The following is a 21,060-nucleotide window of genomic DNA, read 5'->3' on the forward strand; positions in this document are numbered from 1 at the left end:
TCATAAATATATATTCAAATTCATCATTTTTTCATCAAATCTAACATAGATACATACATGCATACATACATGAAAAATACAACATCAAGAATTCCTTACCAAGCCAAATCATCACTCCGGCGAGCTCCCTCCGACAATCTCCAATCCTCCACCTCAAATCTCCCATTTTTCTTCTCATTTCTTCATATATATTTTTTTTCTCTCACGGGTTACTGTAGCAGATGAAGGGAGAAGAAGATGAACAAACAAACTATCAAAATCTAGATTTTTCTACAACTTAAGTTTTCAGCCGAAATTTACGTTTAGTCCCTCAAAATATAATTTCTTACAAAATAGTCCCTGAAAAACTCACCAATAATCCCTGAATTATGAAATAGTATTCCCAAAAGGTCCTTTAAAATTATCCAATGGTCCCTGGATTATACCACAATATTTCAAAAAGATCCCTTCCATCTTACCTTCCAGTCCTTGGTTTCTATAAACATTTTATATCAACCATTTTTCTATTACTCTTTAACCCAAAATCTTTTAAAACTTTTACATTTAGGTCCTTAATTTTTCCACTTGGGGTTTCCCAACAAGATTACTCTGTATAAAAATCTTACTACCACTGTAGTAATACCCTGAATATATTTTTCAATAGTTATCCACAGGTTCACCACGCCACCTCTAACAAGCTTGTGTGGTTGTAGGCTCTTTAACAAAGAGTAATTGGGTCCACAAGTAAGTTGGTCCACAAATATTCGACCCCAATCCAAAAACCAGAAAAATAATTAATAAATGAAATCTAATCTCCGGCGAGCATTATCACCAGTTCTCAATTTCTTCCTGTGATGATCTCTTGCCTCCCTGCCATCCTTGTCCCACTCCCCACCGACACCGCCGGTAACATTCGTTTCCAGTCATCTTCCTCCGAACCTCGTCCGCTCGTCGCCCTCCATCAAACCTGGATGTTGTACCAGTTTAAACAAACCCACGCTCACATCCTCCGCCATGGCCTCACCCATCACCCCACCATCGTCGCCAAGGTTAAGGTGGAGAACTGGAGATTGGAATAGAACTGAGTGAAGATTGATTCTTTTGCTTTATAGTTGAGTCAATATGTCAATGATAATAGATATTAGGTTTAGGGGTTTTTTTTATTTGGTTGGTAGAACCGTGTGAACCGGCCTGATTCATCTGGTTTATGATTGAACCGGCTGGTTCTATATTTAAATGGGTTTATGGACTAAACTGGGCCAACCTAATGCCCGGGTCCGATCCAACCTAGTTTTGACTACTAGGTTATAAGCGATAAACAAATCATCAGTTGCATTCACTTGGTCTTCTTTACTATCACCAGTTTCATCTTCTTGCCCTTGCCTTTATTCTTTGAATTTTCTTTCTTCAATTTACGACCATACTTCTTGATGTGACCTGTATCACCACAGCAGTAACACTTAACATTTCTGAACTTGCCCTTAGATTTGCTTCTTCTACCTAGACCTTTACTCTTACTTCTCCCCCTTTCTGTTGTAAACAACATATTAGATTGGAATGAAGAATTAATGTCCCTCCGTACCTCTTCATTTAGAACTCCTTCCGTGGCATAAGTCATAGTCATCTTGCCATCTGGTGCAGAGTTACAATGTGTCATACGAAATGTCTCCCAAGAATCAGGTAACGAGCCCAACAAATATAACCCAAGAACCTTGTCATCAATCTTTATTCTCATAGCATTCATCTGCTAAACAATACCCACATAATCATTTATGTGATATGCTATAGGAGTCTTCTCATTATAGCGATAATGCATCCACTTTTAATCAAGTACATCGTATTGTTTCTGGTCTACTTAGCATACAAGTCTTCTAAATTTTTCCACAATATCTTAGCATTAAATTCTTTAGTAACATGATTGGAAACATTATCATTAATATACTGACAAATAAAAGTACACACCTACTTGTTGTCAAAACTCCATTCCGCGTCGGTCTTTAACTCAAGCTTTTTCTTGACAAACTCTGGTAGGTTCAAACTCTTAACATATAAAAGATCTTCCATCTTTATTTTCCACAAGTAATAGTTTTTTTCCATTCCGATTAATCATCTTCATGTTGAACTCCATTTTTATGCAAATCAAAATTACAACCAACAATCCGGATCTCTAATATCACTTGTTAGGCGAACTATAATGCAAGTGCTCAAGGAAATCTGAATAACACACCAATGAAGATTAAACACACTATCAAATTTGAATGTAAGAACAAAACATAACAAATAGAGACACATAATTTTTGCATGGAAAAACCTCCTCCAAGCTAGAGGGAAAAAACCCATGGGACCGAAACCACTTAATCTTCCACTATAATCAACAATAATGGGCAATACAAGAGAGTCTTCTCTAGATAATACTAAAGGTAGACACCATCAATCAATCATCATGGATAACAAACCCATTTGCAAATCATAAAAGATGAAACAACAATTGAAGAAGAAAAAAAAGGAAAGAAGTCACTAAACACTGCAGCAGTCTGTCACCTGTTGATTTCACCCAAAAACTCAAAACCAGATCTCCACTGTCTAGAGCATGCATCTTTCAACCACGAACTTACTCACAAAATTTGTGCTAAATCCAAAGGTTAATGAATTGGAAAACGGCAAATTACTAGGCCTATGTTGTGCAGATTTTTCTCTGCTTTTCTCTCTCAGTCGAAGATGAAGGCGCTCTCTCTTGGCTGTACTATGACCCCCTTGCCCCTTGACCTAATAGAACCCAGATGCAAGAGTGTATTTTAGTGTATTACAAAAATACCCCTGGAAAAGGTAATTAATGACCTCTTCTATAAAGCCTCTCAACTTAGTCTTCATGTAGGTTAACTTGGGCCACCCTCCAGCTAGAAGGGAAACCTAACACAAAGCTCCTTAGTTTTTTAGTTAACCAGGATTGTATAAGCTATATTAAATTGCTTCAATATGCACAATCAATTTGTTATCAAGAGATCTTATAAGGGCCAATATGCAAATAACCGAATCACTTTTTCAAGTTGCCAACATGTCTAACAAAAAAAAAATGCAAATAACTCAATTTTGTTTAGAAAAACAAGCTGGTCATGTCAGTATATGATTTATCTATTTTATAAAAAAATAAATCGAGCTTAAGAAATTTTATCTAGAGAAACAAACAAATTCAAAAAGATATAACCAACTTATAAATTTAATACTTCACAAGGAACCACAAAGCATATACTCAAATTACATCTATGCTTTTCCAGAGAAAATTAAATATATTCCCAATAAATAAAACCACTTTATAATCATAATATTATATTACTTTCCAAAATACAAAAAAATAAGTTAACAACCACTACTTGGTGTAGTGGAATCAGGGACAAAACCAAGATTTATTGGTAGGGGGCCGAAGGAAAAATGTAAAAAAAAAAAAATTCATTCAATATAATAATTATTTCCAATACAAAATAGTGCGACAATGTAACCTTTGATTAAAACAACCTCAAAATATATAAACTTTTATTTGTGCATACTCGATCTAGAATTACCATATATGCGATCCATGCTACTAAAAGGAAGTAACTGAATATGACGAGTTTGCATTTATTGAAAACATTGTAGAATTATCTTATTGTCAATAGTTGCAAAACCTCTTCCTTGATATTATCAAACATGGCATCGTTCATCCACTCATCTCCTATTTTATTGTGTAAGTCAGTTTTCACAACATTCATCGCTGAAAATACTCTCTCAACACTTGCTCTAGCAACTAGTAAAACCAAAACCAACTCAATAAGAAGATAAACGAGTGGGAAAATAGTATGTTTACCTCTCTCAACTATCTTCATAGCAAAACATCCCAAGTCCCTGACATTTGTGAAATCATCATCATGTCGTACATCATAAATGAAAGTGACAAGTTGATCCTCAAGCATCATACGCCCAGTCATCGAGAAGTCTTCAGGATACATACATCTCTACAAGACAGGGTAGCTTATGGATGTTGAATATAGAGAATGAATCCCGTGGATCAAGGCATGATACCAAAAGAAGTAACTCCGTGCAAGCTTTGAGAAAGTGGTTATGCATTTCTTGAGAAATCAAATCAATAACCTAACATTGAAACAATAATAAAATTTAAAACAAATATTAATAAAAGAATAAATTAATGAGATTTATAAAAGCATAATAAGTATAGAAAATAATACCTCACAAAAATTCTCTACACAATAATGATGAAAATGAGTAATGAATTGTTCTTCCCGCCTAAAACGACCGCGAATACGCATATTATCCCCTAGATTAGGTACAGGGATTGAGTTTCCCTCACAAAAAAGAGGTAATCTTCACCAAAAATTCCTCCCATCTTGTCTCCCTAAAGTGTTGAAGCCGAGCTTTCACAACTTCAATCAATCACATGGCTTTAATAATATTTCGATCCTTTTGTGGTAAGGTAAGTGACAACTCATTTGTCATCCCCAATAAACCTCTCATCAAGTACATCACAAATACAAATTGATAATTTTTCATTTTGTCAATCAAGCTTGCCACTACGCCTCTATAATTATCAAAATTCCCATCATCATGCACATTTTAAACTACTCTAAAACTGAGTTCCACATAGAAATTAGGCGGATAATTGTAGTGTAATGTGATCCCCAACATGTATCCCCTTGGTCGTGCTAAGCGGACTCTTGATTTTTCCTTTGCCACTAAGTATATCTCCTTTCTCCAATTGTTCAACCAATCTATCATGATGATGTTGCCGAAGTTGGTATCTTCTTTGACATGATGCTCTGGTGGCATTAACAATCATATTAACATATTGAAAAAAATCTGTTATAACCCGAATTTCCAAGACTATTACTGTAGCACTTTCAACCTAGTACTTTAGTTCTCATGCGATATTGTAGCTAGGGTACTATAGCAATCCGAGGATTGCTTTGCAACTTCAGTTTTTCCCCCCTAGTTTTCCATTTTCCTCTCTTCCCTCACATTTCCTTGGCTCTCCTTTGGGGAAAAAGAGCTTTGGAGAACCTTTTCTTCTTCTTGCTTGAGTTTTAGAGGTGAGCTTTTACCCTTTTTTTTTTTTGTTTTGTTTTTCTTTTATTCTTTGTGCTTGGAAGGGTAGATGGAGTAGAGTTAGGTTGTGAACTTAAGGAAGAAGCTTGATCCTTGTTCTTCTTCTTACTTGTTGTTGTTAAGAATTGAGAGGATGATTTGCTTGGTTGTTCTTCCATGGTTGAGTGTATTATTGGAACCATATTTTGCAAGAAAACTGTGGTTATTGTAGATCAGGATTAATGTAGTAGTATTATAGCACCGGTGAACTTTAGTTGTTTCTTTGGCTTCTTTGCATTAGAGTGAAGCTTAGACCCTTAGGAGTTCGTTGGTAACCTAAAGACCCAGTTTTGAGCCAATCCTTGGACCGATTTAGGGTTTCATGGCATTTGTAATTTAGGGTTCATGTTTGCTTTTTTTGTGTAATTCTTGGTGCTTGTTTGTGCTTGTGTTGGTTGATTAGGTGGTGGAGGCTCATCACGAGGCAAGGAGCTGACGGAGGAGTAGCGAGCTTGAGGCTTTCTCGCCTAAGCTGTGAGTGGGGCTCATATTTCATAATTCTCTTGGAATATCACTTGTGGTTTTTCATGGTTTTAACTTGTAAGATTTCCGTGGTTTTATCGCTATAAAACTTTGTTTAGATGAGATTCTATATTGTTGGTTTATGATCAATAGTATTACTATTTGGTGAATATGTGCATGGAAATTTATATATATTGATTTATCGCATTTGAAGCGAGGTATGCAATTTTTGAGTATGTAATGCTTGTGATATACATTTATGTGGAATGATGCTCATTCTCGGCATGTGGACATCATCCTGGTTATCGACCGATTGTTTAATTGTTGTGATTTAAATTATTGTTACACCTACGGGGTGATTGATGGTGATGGAGTTGTAACCCGCCTGTTGCAGTAGGGGGTCCCCATGGGGAGGTGGCATGGAGGATCTGGTTTTGCTTATCCATCTTCGGTGGCTCATAGAGTCCTGACTAGATGATACATTGAGATTTTGGAGTCACCATACAAAAATTGTGGTTCAATGTCAAGGACATGAGGGCCTTGACGGCTTTGAACTTAGTTCGGCTAAAACTACAGTTTAGAGGATTTTCTAGACAATTCTTCGGCTTTCCGAGATGCTTTATCTTATTTGAGACTTCATGTTTATTTTGTTGAAATTTCATGCATTATACCCTCATATATTTGGAAAGAATGAGTTTATGATGAGTTTCACACTTTGATGTTTTACAAACTCGTTTTCTTCTTGTAGATGATGGTTTTGAAAGTGAAACCCGGATTTGAGACAAATGTGTCATTTTTGATGATTATGGATTTCACACACACACACACACACACACACACACACACACACATATATATATGATGCAAATTGTTGCTTCAATCAAAATTCTTGTATTTTTTCAAAGGCTTGATTATTGATGTATATTCTACTCGGTTTGATATTCTTTTTGATTTGTGCTAACCCATTCATTGAGTAACCTAGATTACTCACCCCTCTTCCTTCTTCCCAGGATCTAGCAACCTGTAGTGTGGCGTTGTTGTGGTGTTTCGGTGTGCTGGGCATTTACTAGCTTACTTCATGTACTCACTTCCTGTATCTTGTATTTGTATTTTTAGGCATGAGTATGTTGTATAAAAACATGGATCCACTAGTATGTTTATATTCTCTTTGTTTGGTTTGTTTGCTTGTTTAGTTTATTGAAAACTTTATTGTACGTGAGACAAGCATGTTCATTGAACTCTTCTATTAGGTTATCATATTGTTGCTTCCCTGTGTATCTGAGTATTCTCTATTTTATTTTGTTTGTTTTGTTTAGTGGCGGGTCAGGGCATGACAAAATCACTTACAACTCTATTGTTATTAGTAACAGAACCTTCCTAAAAAAGGTCTAAAGGATAAGCTACATAAGCAATATATTGGTTTTTCTTCCCCAACAACACTCTCGACTAGCAACGACAACAATCACTAATCGTTGTTGGTGAGCAAAGCAATGGTCATATCTTGCATATGGATTTTCTCTTAAAATAAGTGCCTTCGAACCATTAAATTCACTCCGCATATTTGAAGCCCCATCATATCCATACCCTCTTAACCTTGAAAGAGACAATATGTTTCTAGCAAATAAACAATTTATGACATTCTTTAAAGAAATAGCGTAGGTATCAAGCACATGAACCATAACAAGGAATCTCTCTATCACATGTCCATTCCTATTCACATATCACAAAACAACTCCCATTTGTTGCTTTCACTAAGGCATCTTGGGCTTCATTAATCATAAGGGAAAAATAATTATCCCCAATATCATCAACAATAACACGTGTTATCTCTGAAGCACAAGCATTTAGCAACTCCTTTTGAATTTTTGGAGAACTCATTTGATTGTTTTCAGGGGCATTTTGATTGATTGTCTTCCAAACCTTTTCATTTCATTAGCTATACCACTCAAGCAATTCAAGAAAATTGCCTTTGTTTAATGAGTCTGAGGACTCATCATGTTTATAGAAAGGTAAACCTTGCTTCAATAGAAAGCGAGTCACATCCAAAACTGCAGTCAAACGAGTACGATATGCAATCTCTATCTCATGTGAATGTGTAGCCAGTTGGTGTGACACACTTTGCTTTTGATTTTGGAAGCTTTAAAATTGTACTCTCCCATCATTATGCATACTATTATGGCACCAACATGTTCTACGAATTTTTTCAATACTTTTTCCCGATTATTGAACCCCATTTTGGTGAATGCATTTTCTCCTATTCAGTTTCCTCTCGTTGGCTTGAAAAGATAACAGCAAAAACAAAACACCGAATCTGTTGTCATACTATACTCCAACCATGGATGTTGTTTAAACCAAGCATCTTGAAACTTTATTTTTTGTTTGCCATAATCTTTTCATGGAAAATTGTGGCCAATTGGTTCTCATGGGCCTCTAGTCAAATATTCTCTTCTAATTTGATTTCTAATCCCAACATTGAAGTCTTCAATTGGATTTCGAAGTCCCAGGTCACTACGAATGTCATCCAACTTAAAATTTGGATTAATGTTGTTATCGTTTAATTTAGAGTCCAATGGTACTTTAGGATCATTTGATTACTCTTCACTCCTTAGTCGTTTAATAAAAAAATTTATCCATGATTTACAAATAAATAAGTAAAAAAAATTTAATTATTGACTATAAAAATAATATACAAAATATTAAGTACTAGGTGCAAACATCATTTCACTTCATTGAGGCATTTTATCATACACATTGTAGGCATATCACAAGAATGAAATTTACCGTTCATGTTGTGTTTTTTTACCCATAAAAATTTATACATTTATTCTCATTTGAATTAAGAAGAAATACATGATAAAAGGGGGGAAAAATCAAAATACTAACTATTATCTCCAACCAATATACAAAATCTGAAGCTGATCGTATTGTTGGTGTTTAAAGCTGCTGAAGTTCTGTTGTTATGTTAATGAAGCTCAAGTATTCAAAATTATGTCCAGATAGTTAATGTAGTTAAAGATAAGAGAGAAGTTTAAAATTTGAAATGGATGGATGAGATTCAATTTGTGTTTTAAGTTCAAGGTAGTGTAAGATGGTTGGGTTGAGTCAATATGTATAAAAATGAGTCTAAGTTCTTGGATGAGTCTAGAAGTCTTTTGTATGAATATATATGTAACTGTTTTAACTTTTAACTGTTTTGAGTGTTGAATGGATCCAGAGAATAAAACTTGAGCTTCAACTGTTCTTTTCTAAAAGTTTCTTGAGTGTTCTGTTATTGTTCATTTTCTTCTTCATCCTCTCTTTAAAGTTCAAAGATCAGTGACAACTTCATGGGTCTATAGTACTATTGTAGTACTTTGTATATATTATAAAATACTATGCGAATAATAAATAGACAAACTAAGGGTTGAATCCATGAATCTATAGTACTATTGTAGTACTTTTGCATATATTATAAAATACTATATGAATACCTTAGCAACATTATTTATTCACTTGGTTTGGGTCTGAAATATTTTTTGGGAGGGTCACGTGTATATGATAATGCTCTAATCATCCTATGTGACGTTTCGACGAGTTAATAAATATCTAAGGGGTCGTAAATCAATGTATTAACGGCATAAAAAGAACCCAACTGCTGACGTGGCTAATCCAAAAGCTTTGGTGACCAACCTTGAACAAATGCTGACGTGGTTAATCCAAAATGTCAAAACTAATAAACCACCATTAACTTCCTAATCAATCGGGCTTTTGACTTAATAAACCTGCCACGTTGCCCGGCCCGTTCCTTCCTTAAGCCCGAAGCGAAGTTGAGGAAACTTAAGATTCGATTCCATTTCCATTTTTTTCGTTTTCTGATTTCAATTTCCGTTTTCGTTTTCCAATTTTCAAAATTTGATTCTCCGTTTTAACATCCAGCGATCCCCGGGAGATCTCCAAACCCTAATTTTTCCCATTTCTCCCCCTTTTCTCTCTCGATTGATTCGTTTATCTTCGCGTTTTTGGATCGGTTTCCCCTTTGATTCTCTTCTTCTCCGATGCTTCTTTCGATCCTCATCGGGTTTCTCTTCGGCGTCCTCGCCGTTGTCGGCGCTGAGGCGTTCTTTGTGGTGTTCGCAGTCGGCCATCTCCGCCGCCGGAAAAGGCCCGCTCAGACGGAGGCTGAAGAGGAGCGGACGGAGGCACGGGATCTTGATGCAGAGCAGTCTCTTGCTTTTCTTTGCAATAAGCAGGTTTGTTTCTGGTGGTTTCTTGATTTCTTTGAGTTCTTTGGGTGTGTTTTTGGTGTTGGTTTACTGGTTTTTGTAGGGATTTGAGAAGCTTGTTGGTAATGAGAGTGGTTGAGCTTCTTGAATGATGCTGAAAAATGAAAATGTGTTTCTGGAGTGTTGATTTTGGCTTAGTCTGGCATTTCTGTGGTATTGAGTAGCATGATGACTAGTGAGCTTGGAAAGTGTGTTTGGGGCTCGTCTTGCTGGTCTTTTGTGAGGATTTGAGAAGCTGTTGCAAAACGAGAGTGTTTGAGCTTCTTGAATGATGTGAAAAATGTGTTTTTTGAGTGTTGTTTTTGGATCCACTCTGGGATTTTTAATGGTCTCGAATAGCATGATAAGTAGCGAACATGAAACTTGTATTTGGTTTAGGTTCTGTAATTTAATTGCGATAATTCATAAACTTTGTTGTTGATATTCATTGCCTGCAATAGGTACTGCAGAGGATTTTTTTTTCCTATCTATAGTTTTAGTTTTGTCTGGGTGTAATCAAGATTCTACTTTTGCAGTTACTAGGATATTAAAGCTTTTGTTAGAGATATCAAATTTGTGTGAATTTGGTCTATGTTTGTTATGCTTTGAGAACAATTTCTATCCTTATGCATATGTTTTTGTTTTGTGGAGGATGTTTCTTGGAACCTTGGCACGTTGTGCTGTGCTATCACGCATTTTTGCTCAAATTAGTGATTGTTCAATTTGATTAATTTGGTTTATAGGTCATCATCTCCATGTCATAAAACCAGCATAATGTAGTGTGATGTATAATCATGTGTTTTTGAATTGTCATCTTGTGTTTTGTTTAACCTTTTTTGCCCTACTTTTTTGTATTGTCATATTAGCTTCAACTGATTAAGCTGCTTATTGCTTTCAATAGACCAACTCTTGTTGGTGTTGTGAGTCTTTACTGTGCTGCTGCCCTTGAATGATAGCCAAAATTTCATTTCCAAATTTGCTGATCGATATAACAAATCTTTCATCCTACTGTTTTCAACTTGGTATAGTCACTGAAGACACGTTAGCATGATGCATGTTTGTGTGAGTCAGAAATTAGACAGCATGGAATTTTATTTGTTTTGGTTATGCACATTGATATATGGTGGTGTTTCTCTACAATGTGTGATTTTATTTAATAATTTATTATTATTATTATTCTGCTTCTTATTTTTTTTTAATGTTTTGCATGATCTCATGTTGTCTCCTATCATCAGGGTACTGTTTGGGTCCTAGAGCCAGAAAAAGTTCCAAAGGTTGTTCCTAATGAATCAACAACGAAAGGGACCAAGGAACAAAAGAAAAAAGAAGTTGTGGAAGTTTTCCCTGTGAAAAAACAAGCCAAAATCAAGGATCATATGCTATTTCTATCTGATCCGGATGGACCTCATGTTACCATCCCACTGCGGGAATGTGCAATTGTAGCTGTTTCTGCTTCAGGCCTATCTTCCCGGAAATGGTGAGCTATATCTAAAGAGATGTATAATAATGTTGCGAAGGGAACTAAAGAAGAAATTGCTCAATGTCAAGTTATTTTATTTTATTTTATTTTATTTTGAAGTTTCTTGTATCATTTTGCTTATATGCCAGGGCCAAAAGGTATCCAATTAGACTGGAAAGCAAGAAGTCAGAAATATACGATGGAAGCAAAGTATTACATATATATCTTGACACTTCATGGGAGAAGGAATCCTGGTGCAAAGCGTTACGTCTTGCCTCCTGCCCTGACAATAAATGCTTAAAGTGGTCTTTCAAATTAACTGAAGATTTCCAATGTTACCTGACATTATTAAATGCTGTGTACCCTTCCTTTCTTAAGCCATCAGCTTTACTTGGTGAGCCTTCTGAGAAGACCAATAAGATAGATGGATCATCTTCAAAAGTTCGCCTCTTTCTGAAAAAACTTGCAAAGAAGTCAACAAAATCTGGTGATTATAAAGCAAATTCAGCATCATCATCTGTTCGTGGGGAAAGATCTATGGATGTCAGGTCACGCTCTTTACAGGACGTCTCTTTGACTAGTGGGTTAGTGAAAACATTATCAGACAAGAATGCGAGCAATTCCTTTCAAGATTTTGTGCAACCTATGCCAATCTCCTCTGGCCAGTTGGGTAATAAAAACCAGATTCCAGCCTTTTCAGACACAATTTGTGAGGAGAAGTTTATTGGAGACGAGGGTACTTTGGGCTTGAATTTATTGTTTTCAAGGTTATTTTTTGATGCCAAAAGAAGCGATGAGATAAAAGATTTCATAAAAGCACGCATCCAGGTTATTAGATGTTATGCTTTTATATGCTACTTTCTTAAATCTATTTTGCTATGCTCAAATCTCCTTTTCTATCGGCAGAGGGCACTGTCTGGCATGAGAATCCCCAGTTACATTGGTGGGTTGACATGTGCTGGTTTTGATATTGGCACTCTTCCTCCTTATGTTCATAGCATAAAAGTTCTTCCAGTTGACTTGAATGAAGTATGGGCTGTTGAAGTTGATCTGGAGTACTCAGGTGGCATACTGTTAGACATAGAGACTAGGCTTGAAGTCTGTGCCCCTGAATTGCAAAAAGGAATCATAGGTACAGGTTTAGAACCTAGCTCTTCTGAGCAAGTGACCGCTGATCTTCTTGATGGTATTGAATACTATGGAAGCCAATTAAAAAGTCACTCAGGTATCCCAGCTGATCAGGTGGAGAACGGCGAAGATAGTGATAAAATCGGTAAGCATAAATGGTGTTTACATTTATTTATTTTAATATATGTCCTATCATTGTGGTTCCTTGGATTTCATTATACATCCTGTTGGCCATTAGCTGTTACATCATGGAATGTGGACTTGTGATGTCATTATTCTTTGTCTTACTTGAGTTTGAAGTTAACCTGCTTTCCATTGATTAGCTACCAGCCTACTGGCATAACCCTCCATTAAGAGGTAGTATTATTATGCTAAGCAGAAAGGAAGAAGAGAGAAAATTTGTCTGTACTTTTCAAGTATTCCTAAATTCTAGAGAATAGGATCTCTTTGGTTTGCTCTCTGATTTGGAGAGTTTTGAAATTCTAAAATATAAAGGAGCTTTGTTAGTTATGGGTAGTGGGACAATATGGTAAAACCGGATAGGATGCTAATGTCGAGCATCTTAAGAGGAGAAATAATCTAGTTCTAGTCTAAACTTATTGTTTTGTACATGTTTGGCTTTTAAAACGACAATTTCAAACTTCCATACTGAAGAGGAAATTCTTTTAAACCCTCCTTTAGAGGTCTTATCCATCTGCTGGTGGATTTGCATGGAGCAGCATAATCCAAATATAACATTAACTCTGTCTAAAAATGTAAACCTTCTACACTTCAATAAGACCCTAAAATGACCTTTTTCAAGTCTTGCTAAAGGAAACTCATGATCTGCAGAAAAAAGCAGAGAGCATCAATCCTTTTTCAAATCTATGTAATCTCTTTAGGTCTTGAATTTGTTGTAAGAATCAGTGGAGTGCACTCTCTTCTCTTCCTTCACAATACATTGGCTGTAGAGTGCAGGAATGTAAAAAAGGGTGGGAAGCCCAACGAAGCAATAGGAAAGCACATTCCACTGAAAACAGAGAAAATGGAAAAGGTAGGAAAATTTTACTTATAATGCGTGGAACTTGGCTGTAAGGTTTGTTGTATCTTTGAGAGATGGGGAGGATAAGTGTATAACAAAAGGTAAAGGTGCAATTCAAAGTCTAAATTGGGGTTCCAGTTTTTCCAGTCACTGGGCATTACAAATTTGTATCCAATATTTCCTACTATCATTGAATTTGAGTCACTTATGTTGAGGTGGAAGCATTTGGCTGGTATATTTACTGTTGATATCTACTTTTGCACTTATATGATGCAGTAGTCCTGTTCTTCAGAAAGAATATTTTGTTCTGGTGAAATAGTAACTCTCTGTTTTTCTTCTATCAGCTTTGTTTTGATTTGGTTCGCCAACTTATACTTTGTGTTGAAACATTGTAGCTTGTACTCTTGCTGTTCAGGATCTATTCTATGACTTACAATAGAACTCTTACTTATTATGTTATATAGGCATGTGGACAATTTGGATTTCCAAATTTGTACTATAGAGTATATACTTGCAGATCATCTGTAACCATGCTCATTATATTGTCACACACTGTGCATATCAGATAATTTACCTAGCATTTCAGATGAGTTGAAGCAAACAAAGAGCTCCAAGTGGACAGCAACCTATGTGTCCAGATGGAAGGCGATCATGCATTCTATTGCTGACCAAGTATCACAGGTGTGCAAAGAGAATTTTTGTTCTTCTACTCATTTCTTCCCCTCTTCCATTGAATTTTTGAAAATTTGACTGCATTTGAGACACTTTGAAGAGAATGAGGCAACCTTTGATGGCACTTAATAGGCTAATTTTGCATAATTATTTGTAAAATTCTTGAACATTAGAGAGGTCTTTAATGTAGCTATAAATTCAGTATTGTTAAGAAAGTCTTTTGCAATCTGTTTTTCTGATGAACATGATTTCAGTATATTTTCTTTCTTCTATAGGTTTGATGTTACTCCCTGATGAAAATATTATTTCTCAATTGGTGATAGGGATCTTGAATAATTGTGAATGGCTTCATGATTATTTTTAATAGAAAACCAGTTCTATTTGAGTGTAATTTTGACTCGGTGAATACAACTAATCATTCATCAACTAATGGCTATATTCCTTGTCCTCATTGGAAGGTCCCTTTATCTCTGGCAATAAAGATTTCATCCCTTCGAGGGACATTGCGGTTATACATCAAACCACCTCCTTCCGATCAGCTATGGTTTGCATTCACATCCATGCCTGAAATAGCTTGGAACCTAGACTCTGCTGTTGGGGATCGAAAAATCACAAGTAGCCATGTAGCATTGCTTATTGGCAATCGTGTTAAGGTAAGTCTTGTATTCTTCCCATTCATCGAGATGCCTGATATAGTTTCGTGGTCTGTATACTTTCAGTAGAAAGTTCCTGCAGCTTTGAAATATCAAGTCTATAGATTCACTGTGTTTGACTTTGCAGGCTGCGATACGTGATTCTATAGTACTTCCAAACTGTGAATGTGTATGCATCCCATGGATGTTAGCTGAAAAGGATGATTGGGTTCCACGAAAGGTTGCGCCATTCATATGGGTCAACCAAGAAGCAATGGATGGGACGGAATCCGAAGCATCAAGCTTGCAATCCGAGGAAGTTAAGATTAGGCCTGACGGCAGCAACATACCTAAAGCTCTGGATGCTGCTTCTCCTGGTGATGAAGCAGACGATGTAAAGAATGTAATACATGTTCAAAAACCATTAGATGAAGTCCAATCGGAGAATTCCGCCTCAAAAGCCGACCAATTTTCATCTGGCTCCTCCAGTCAATCCCCTCAGAGTCAGAAATCTGATGATCTAAGAGTCCCATTGTTGCGGGATTATGCAACACCAGAAAGCAGGCAGAAAACACTTGATTCTTTGGATACATCACCATCAACTCAATTGGCTATTACAGATGATCCAATAGAAAGAAACCTTGAAGATGTCAAACCAAAGAAAATTGGCAGTAGGCGAGCAAGGATGATGGATTTAGGCAAGAAGATGGGTGAGAAGTTCGAAGAAAAGAGGCGTCACATCGAAGAGAAGAGCAGACACATTGTTGAGAAAATGCGAGAAAATGCAAGAACATAAGCCTCTGCGGTGTTAAAAAATCAATCAGGTTTTCACACGCTGAGGAGAATAAACCCTTGATGTTTCAAAGATTTTATTCTTTTGTTGAAATCAAATCTCAATCCGGTTCCTCCAATATATGTACAGCCTGAGTGAAAATGTAAGATAGAATCTGGAACAATTGCGGCAACATGTCAACTGTTCTCCATTTCAAAATGTTGAATCTGCAGCAGGACATCAAACATGTTTTCTTCATAAATTGTGACTAACACAACCAGGTTTGAAGCTTCCAAAACTTGCACAAGGTTTCGAAGAAGTCAAAATGGCGCAAGCCATCACAGTCTGAGAAAGTTGAAAAGGTGATAAATTCTCTTTTATTTTCAAAACCCAGGTTTGTAGTGACTGGAATTTGTAGGCCATTCATTTGGGGGATTTAATTCCAAAAGCATGATTACCCAGATTTCTGCTTTTAATATTTGATGTGAGAATAGGACCAGATGCAGAGTGATGTTTTTCTTGTCTTTGCTTATGAAAGAGTTTGTTATGCCACATCTTTTTGTGCCTGGTGACCATATCAATGTATTTGTCAATGCTTTATTTTATCAGTGTGCATCAGCTCAGCATGATTTGGCCCCATTACATCTGAAAATTTTATTTTATTGCCAATCTGATGTAAATTTTTATTTATTTATTTATTTATTTTATGAATGTCACAAACAGATACATAGTTAGTGTCGTACGGGAATTTGAGCATTCAGTTTGTGTCCCTAAATTGACATCCACAACCGGGAATCTATTATTCCGAATTTGGGATTTTTAAATTTTCACACTAATGTTTTATCACTTAATACTGCTCGTTGGGAAACTTTTGGCTAATTTCTGTATAGTTATTTTATATAACCCGTTTTCAATTAAAAAATTAAAAAAAAATTATGGGTTTTTCTTTAATGCATCACTAGATGCAAAATAGAAAATGGATTTATTGTCGTAAAACCATCTGCTCATATTTCTCAAGAAAAAAAAATCCAAATAAAAAAAACTACATATTCAAAATTGACGAATTTACATAAATACCCTTAAAAATGCATTATTATGTAAGTCCTCTAATAAAATCAAATTTACCGATATATATATATATATTCTCCCAAAGCACCAGCATCAGATTACTGTGCTTTTGGAATATACCTTAAAATGCGCATCAAGACTTTCAGAAATACATAAAGATATATATATAAAACATCATTCATAAGTTCGGACAATCCTCTTTGCCTCGAGATCTACCAAATTTTATAATCCTGAGGCAAACAATCAACGGCCGCCAACAGTCATGCTCTTCTGACCGGCCACCATTGGTTCTAAATCCACCAATCGGATCAAATGAAACCCACGTCTGCATCTCAGCCACGTGTCACTATCCCGTGACCTCCCTAAAAAGATCAATAACTTCAGGGACTTTTCTTAAATTAAAAAAAAATTTCAAGGGACTAAACGCAAATAACTCCAGAATAAAGAAAGAAAACAAAGAAACAAATCAAACGAAGCCATCGAGCAAAAGCAAAGAAAAAAAAAGAGAGGTCTTCGTTCCTCTCTCTCTCCACCCACTCTTCGCGTAAATCTTCAAACCCTAAACCCCCAATTCTCCTCTCGATCTTCGATCTATAATGGCGAACATTGACATTGAAGGAATCCTCAAGCAGTTGCCCAGCGATGGTGGTGTTCCTAAGACTAAGATCGTCTGCACTCTCGGCCCGGCTTCTCGTTCCGTTCCGATGCTGGAGAAGCTCCTCCGTGCCGGGATGAACGTTGCTAGATTCAATTTCTCTCATGGCACGCATGAGTATCATCAGGAGACGCTTGATAACCTCCGGATCGCTATGGTTAATACCCAGATCCTCTGTGCCGTCATGCTTGATACCAAGGTCCCTTTTTTTCACCTCTGATGCTTCTTTGGGGTTTCTCTTGATCTGTTTATTTAGGGAAGATTTTCAGTTTTTCAATTATTCTGAATTTTTTTTTTCTTATTTATATCATGCTTGTAGATTGTTGTTCTTCAGTGTACTTGATTTTATCTTTGAGCTTGAGCTTTGCATGCTAAGCTAAATTTAGAAACTTTTTTGGTCTTCTGTTATTGATTATGATATTATTTCTGAAAAGTGGGTACTGAATAATTTGTGTCAACTTGGTGCTCTGTTGGTGGTCCATAGTGGGTTACAGCTCTGCTAACTGTAGTTTCATTGCTGTACGCCATGCTGCTTTTCTGTTTTTATTAAGTTTTTGGATTGTTGTCCTCCAAACTTGATTTCAACTGTAAGTTACTTAATTGAGAAATATCAAAAGCTTTAGCTTTCTTTATTATGATTTATTAAAGATAGCAATAGTGATGAACAAAATGGAGCATATAATTATTGCTGTAATTTAAGTTTAAGGTTTATAGTTAATGTGGGCTAAGTTAAGTTGTTTTTGTTTTTGTTTTTTAAGAAGGTAAGGGCTTAATTAATTAATGATTATTATTTTTTGTAAGTTTCCAAGTTTAATTTCTTCAAAATTTTCTCTTAAAATATCTTAATCTTAGAAAGTTATAGGTAGGTTGCTAAAAATGGGTCATAACCAGTTTCAAAAAACACGCTCTAGGTTTGACTGAATCTCATTCCTGTTGCCAGTCATGTTTCTTTGGATTTCTTGGTTTCTTTTGAGATGTTTTTCATTCAATGATGATCTTTTGCATACTTAGTTAAATTGTGTTAGTTGAGAATTGTGAGAAGCGCTGATTTTGTGCATTCCTTTCCTTTTCTTCTCTTTTGTGTGTTTATGCTATTAACCTTTTTGTGCATATTGTGCATTTACTTTTCTTTTATCCTTCATGAGTTCTTACTTTTTGAAAACTCTTCTTCACACCCATTATACTTTTCATAAATGAAGAAGCTCAGTATGTAATTTGTTAGTAACAAGCAGTGCCATGATAGGATCAACTTAGAGATGGGATTGTTCTGTCTTTGGTTCTCATGCATGGAAATCATGCAATTTGTATCAAACCCAATTCAATCGAGGCATTCTTTCAATCTTTTTATTAGGTAAGACCTTTTGCATGTCAATTCTCTTTCACAGTCTAAATAAGTTAGAAGTTAAAAAGTGCAACTTTGAATATTTGTTAATCTCAGACAGAACTTCTGTATGAGCATGGATTGGTTTTTCTCATGATAAAGTTAGTAGGAAAATCCTCTGCAACTTGCTAGTTATTCAGTGTTTTTTTCTGGTAGTTTTATTTGTGTGGTATAACTCATTCAAGAAAACTATTTCATTTTTTCCCTACTGATATGACAATAGCATTGTCAATCTGTTTCAGGGACCTGAGATCCGCACTGGTTTTTTGAAGGATGGGAAACCTGTCCAATTGAAGGAAGGTCAAGAAATTACAATAAATACTGATTACAGTCTCAAGGGTGATGGGGACATGATTACAATGAGTTACAAGAAATTGCCTGTTGATCTGAAGCCTGGGAATACCATCTTGTGTGCTGATGGTACAATAACCCTTACTGTGCTGTCATGTGACGTTGCTGCCGGTACGGTAAGATGCCGTTGTGAAAATACTGCTCTTTTGGGTGAGAGGAAGAACGTCAATCTTCCAGGTATTGTGGTGGATCTCCCTACACTAACAGACAAAGATAAGGAAGATATCCTGGGCTGGGGTGTTCCCAACAGCATCGATATGATTGCACTCTCATTTGTGCGGAAGGGGTCAGACCTTGTTCATGTTCGGGAGGTTCTTGGACCTTATGCAAAGCGCATTAAATTAATGTCAAAGGTCTGCAAATTCTTGAACTGTCAATACATGTTTATTTCATATACAAATAACTCATCATTCCAAACTATGCTCGTTAGTTTATACAAACGTAATTACAGATGCTTATTGTTGTCTGGCATACTATAATTATTAATCAACTATAGGAAGTACTAATTTGTTAAATTACGTAGGATTCTGGAGTCTCATAATTTTGTAATAGCTTTAGAGTCATATGCAACTTTTGAAGGAAAACAGTAAAACAGCTTACTCTATATCATCTTTGTTTCTGATGTGGTGTTTTGTAGGTTGAGAATCAAGAGGGTGTTGTGAACTTTGATGAGATCTTAAGGGAGACAGATTCTTTTATGGTTGCACGAGGCGATCTCGGGATGGAGATTCCTGTTGAGAAGATCTTCCTTGCTCAAAAGATGATGATTTACAAGTGCAACCTTGTTGGCAAGCCCGTCGTCACTGCCACCCAAATGCTTGAATCAATGATCAAATCCCCTCGGCCAACACGTGCTGAGGCCACTGACGTTGCCAATGCTGTAATTGACGGTAGTGACTGTGTCATGCTCAGTGGTGAGAGTGCTGCCGGAGCCTATCCGGAGCTTGCAGTAAGGATCATGGCCAAGATATGCATTGAGGCAGAGTCCTCCCTTGACTATGAGGCCATCTTCAAGGAGAGGGTGAGGGCCACTCCCCTGCCAATGAGTCCCCTGGAGAGTCTTGCTTCCTCAGCTGTCCGCACGGCCAACACAGCCAAAGCCACATTAATCGTTGTCCTAACACGCGGTGGAACCACAGCCAGGCTTGTCGCCAAATACCGCCCTTCAGTCCCAATTCTATCAGTAGTCGTCCCAGTTCTAACAACTGATTCATTTGATTGGATGGTCAGCGATGAAACTCCGGCACGGCACAGCATGGTCTACAGAGGCCTTATTCCATTGCTTGCAGAAGGCTCTGCTAAAGCCACTGATGCTGAATCAACAGAGGTGATCCTTGACGCTGCACTGAAATCAGCCGTGAAGCGGAGGCTATGCAAGCCCGGTGATGCAGTGGTTGCGCTACACCGTATCGGCATTGCTTCCGTCATAAAGATCTGCATTGTCAAACAATGACTAGTAACTTGATAGTGGATGATGCAGTTTTTCATTTGCCTCTATTTCCTTGCTCATAAATTTTTCATAATCTGTCATTCCCCTGCCAGTCTGAAAAATTTTATAAAAGTATAATTGGCTGTGTTTTAGGAGGATGAACTCAATCTTAGCACAGATGATGTATTTATCTTTGTTCCAGGTTGTTTAGTTGATGCAGATGAAAGCTTGTTATCACACTCTATTATCTTATCTCAGCCATCCTGTTGTGAGAGCTAATAATAAGCCTTGCTTGTTCATATGAAACTCACTAGCTTCATGTATTTTTGCATGAATGTTATGAAGGCAAATCACTTTTTTACAGTTAATTAGTCTGATGTTTTTAACTATTTGAGATCATTCCATTCCTCTCATCCTTTAGAGAATGTTTAATTGTTTGGTACTCAATTGTTGCTTGTTCTTTGTTTCACTCTGCTTATTTAATGTTATACGTTCTACGGAAATGTATAATTGTGTATACCCTATAAAATACACAGTTTTTCTTTTCTCAAGTAACATTCCACTCTTTTTACTTACTCTGTTCTCAGTGTCTATTCTGAGTGTCAAACTATATGATAATATTAGATAAGTGATTGTTAACTTCTTTTTTCTAATCAAAATTCAGTTGATTTTGATCT

At 36.4% G+C, this 21,060-nt stretch overlaps 2 protein-coding genes across 3 annotated transcripts; both read left to right on the forward strand.

Annotated features, from left to right (window-relative positions):
• The first annotated feature begins 9,426 nt into the window (after positions 1-9,426).
• On the forward strand, positions 9,427-15,960 carry LOC120259493 (testis-expressed protein 2-like). Of its 2 annotated transcripts, none has more exons than XM_039267107.1 (7): positions 9,427-9,803; positions 11,051-11,292; positions 11,424-12,102; positions 12,181-12,547; positions 13,989-14,104; positions 14,554-14,748; positions 14,876-15,960. In XM_039267107.1, exons 1-7 carry the CDS (start codon positions 9,609-9,611, stop codon positions 15,521-15,523), a joined length of 2,442 nt encoding a protein of 813 aa, XP_039123041.1. In that variant the 5' UTR covers positions 9,427-9,608; the 3' UTR covers positions 15,524-15,960. The 2 variants fall into 2 exon arrangements, with proteins under 2 accessions (XP_039123041.1, XP_039123048.1); XM_039267114.1 differs by having other exon boundaries at positions 14,010-14,104.
• A 1,061-nt stretch (positions 15,961-17,021) lies between these two features.
• Positions 17,022-20,751, forward strand: LOC120260852 (pyruvate kinase, cytosolic isozyme-like). Its single transcript, XM_039268431.1, has 3 exons — positions 17,022-17,421; positions 18,846-19,307; positions 19,592-20,751. The coding sequence occupies exons 1-3, from the start codon at positions 17,164-17,166 to the stop codon at positions 20,405-20,407; spliced, it is 1,536 nt and encodes a 511-aa protein (XP_039124365.1). The 5' UTR covers positions 17,022-17,163; the 3' UTR covers positions 20,408-20,751.
• Positions 20,752-21,060: the final 309 nt, after the last annotated feature.

The sequence above is a fragment of the Dioscorea cayenensis genome, chromosome 1 (genome assembly GCF_009730915.1).
Source record: "Dioscorea cayenensis subsp. rotundata cultivar TDr96_F1 chromosome 1, TDr96_F1_v2_PseudoChromosome.rev07_lg8_w22 25.fasta, whole genome shotgun sequence".
Taxonomy (NCBI): Eukaryota; Viridiplantae; Streptophyta; class Magnoliopsida; order Dioscoreales; family Dioscoreaceae; genus Dioscorea; species Dioscorea cayenensis.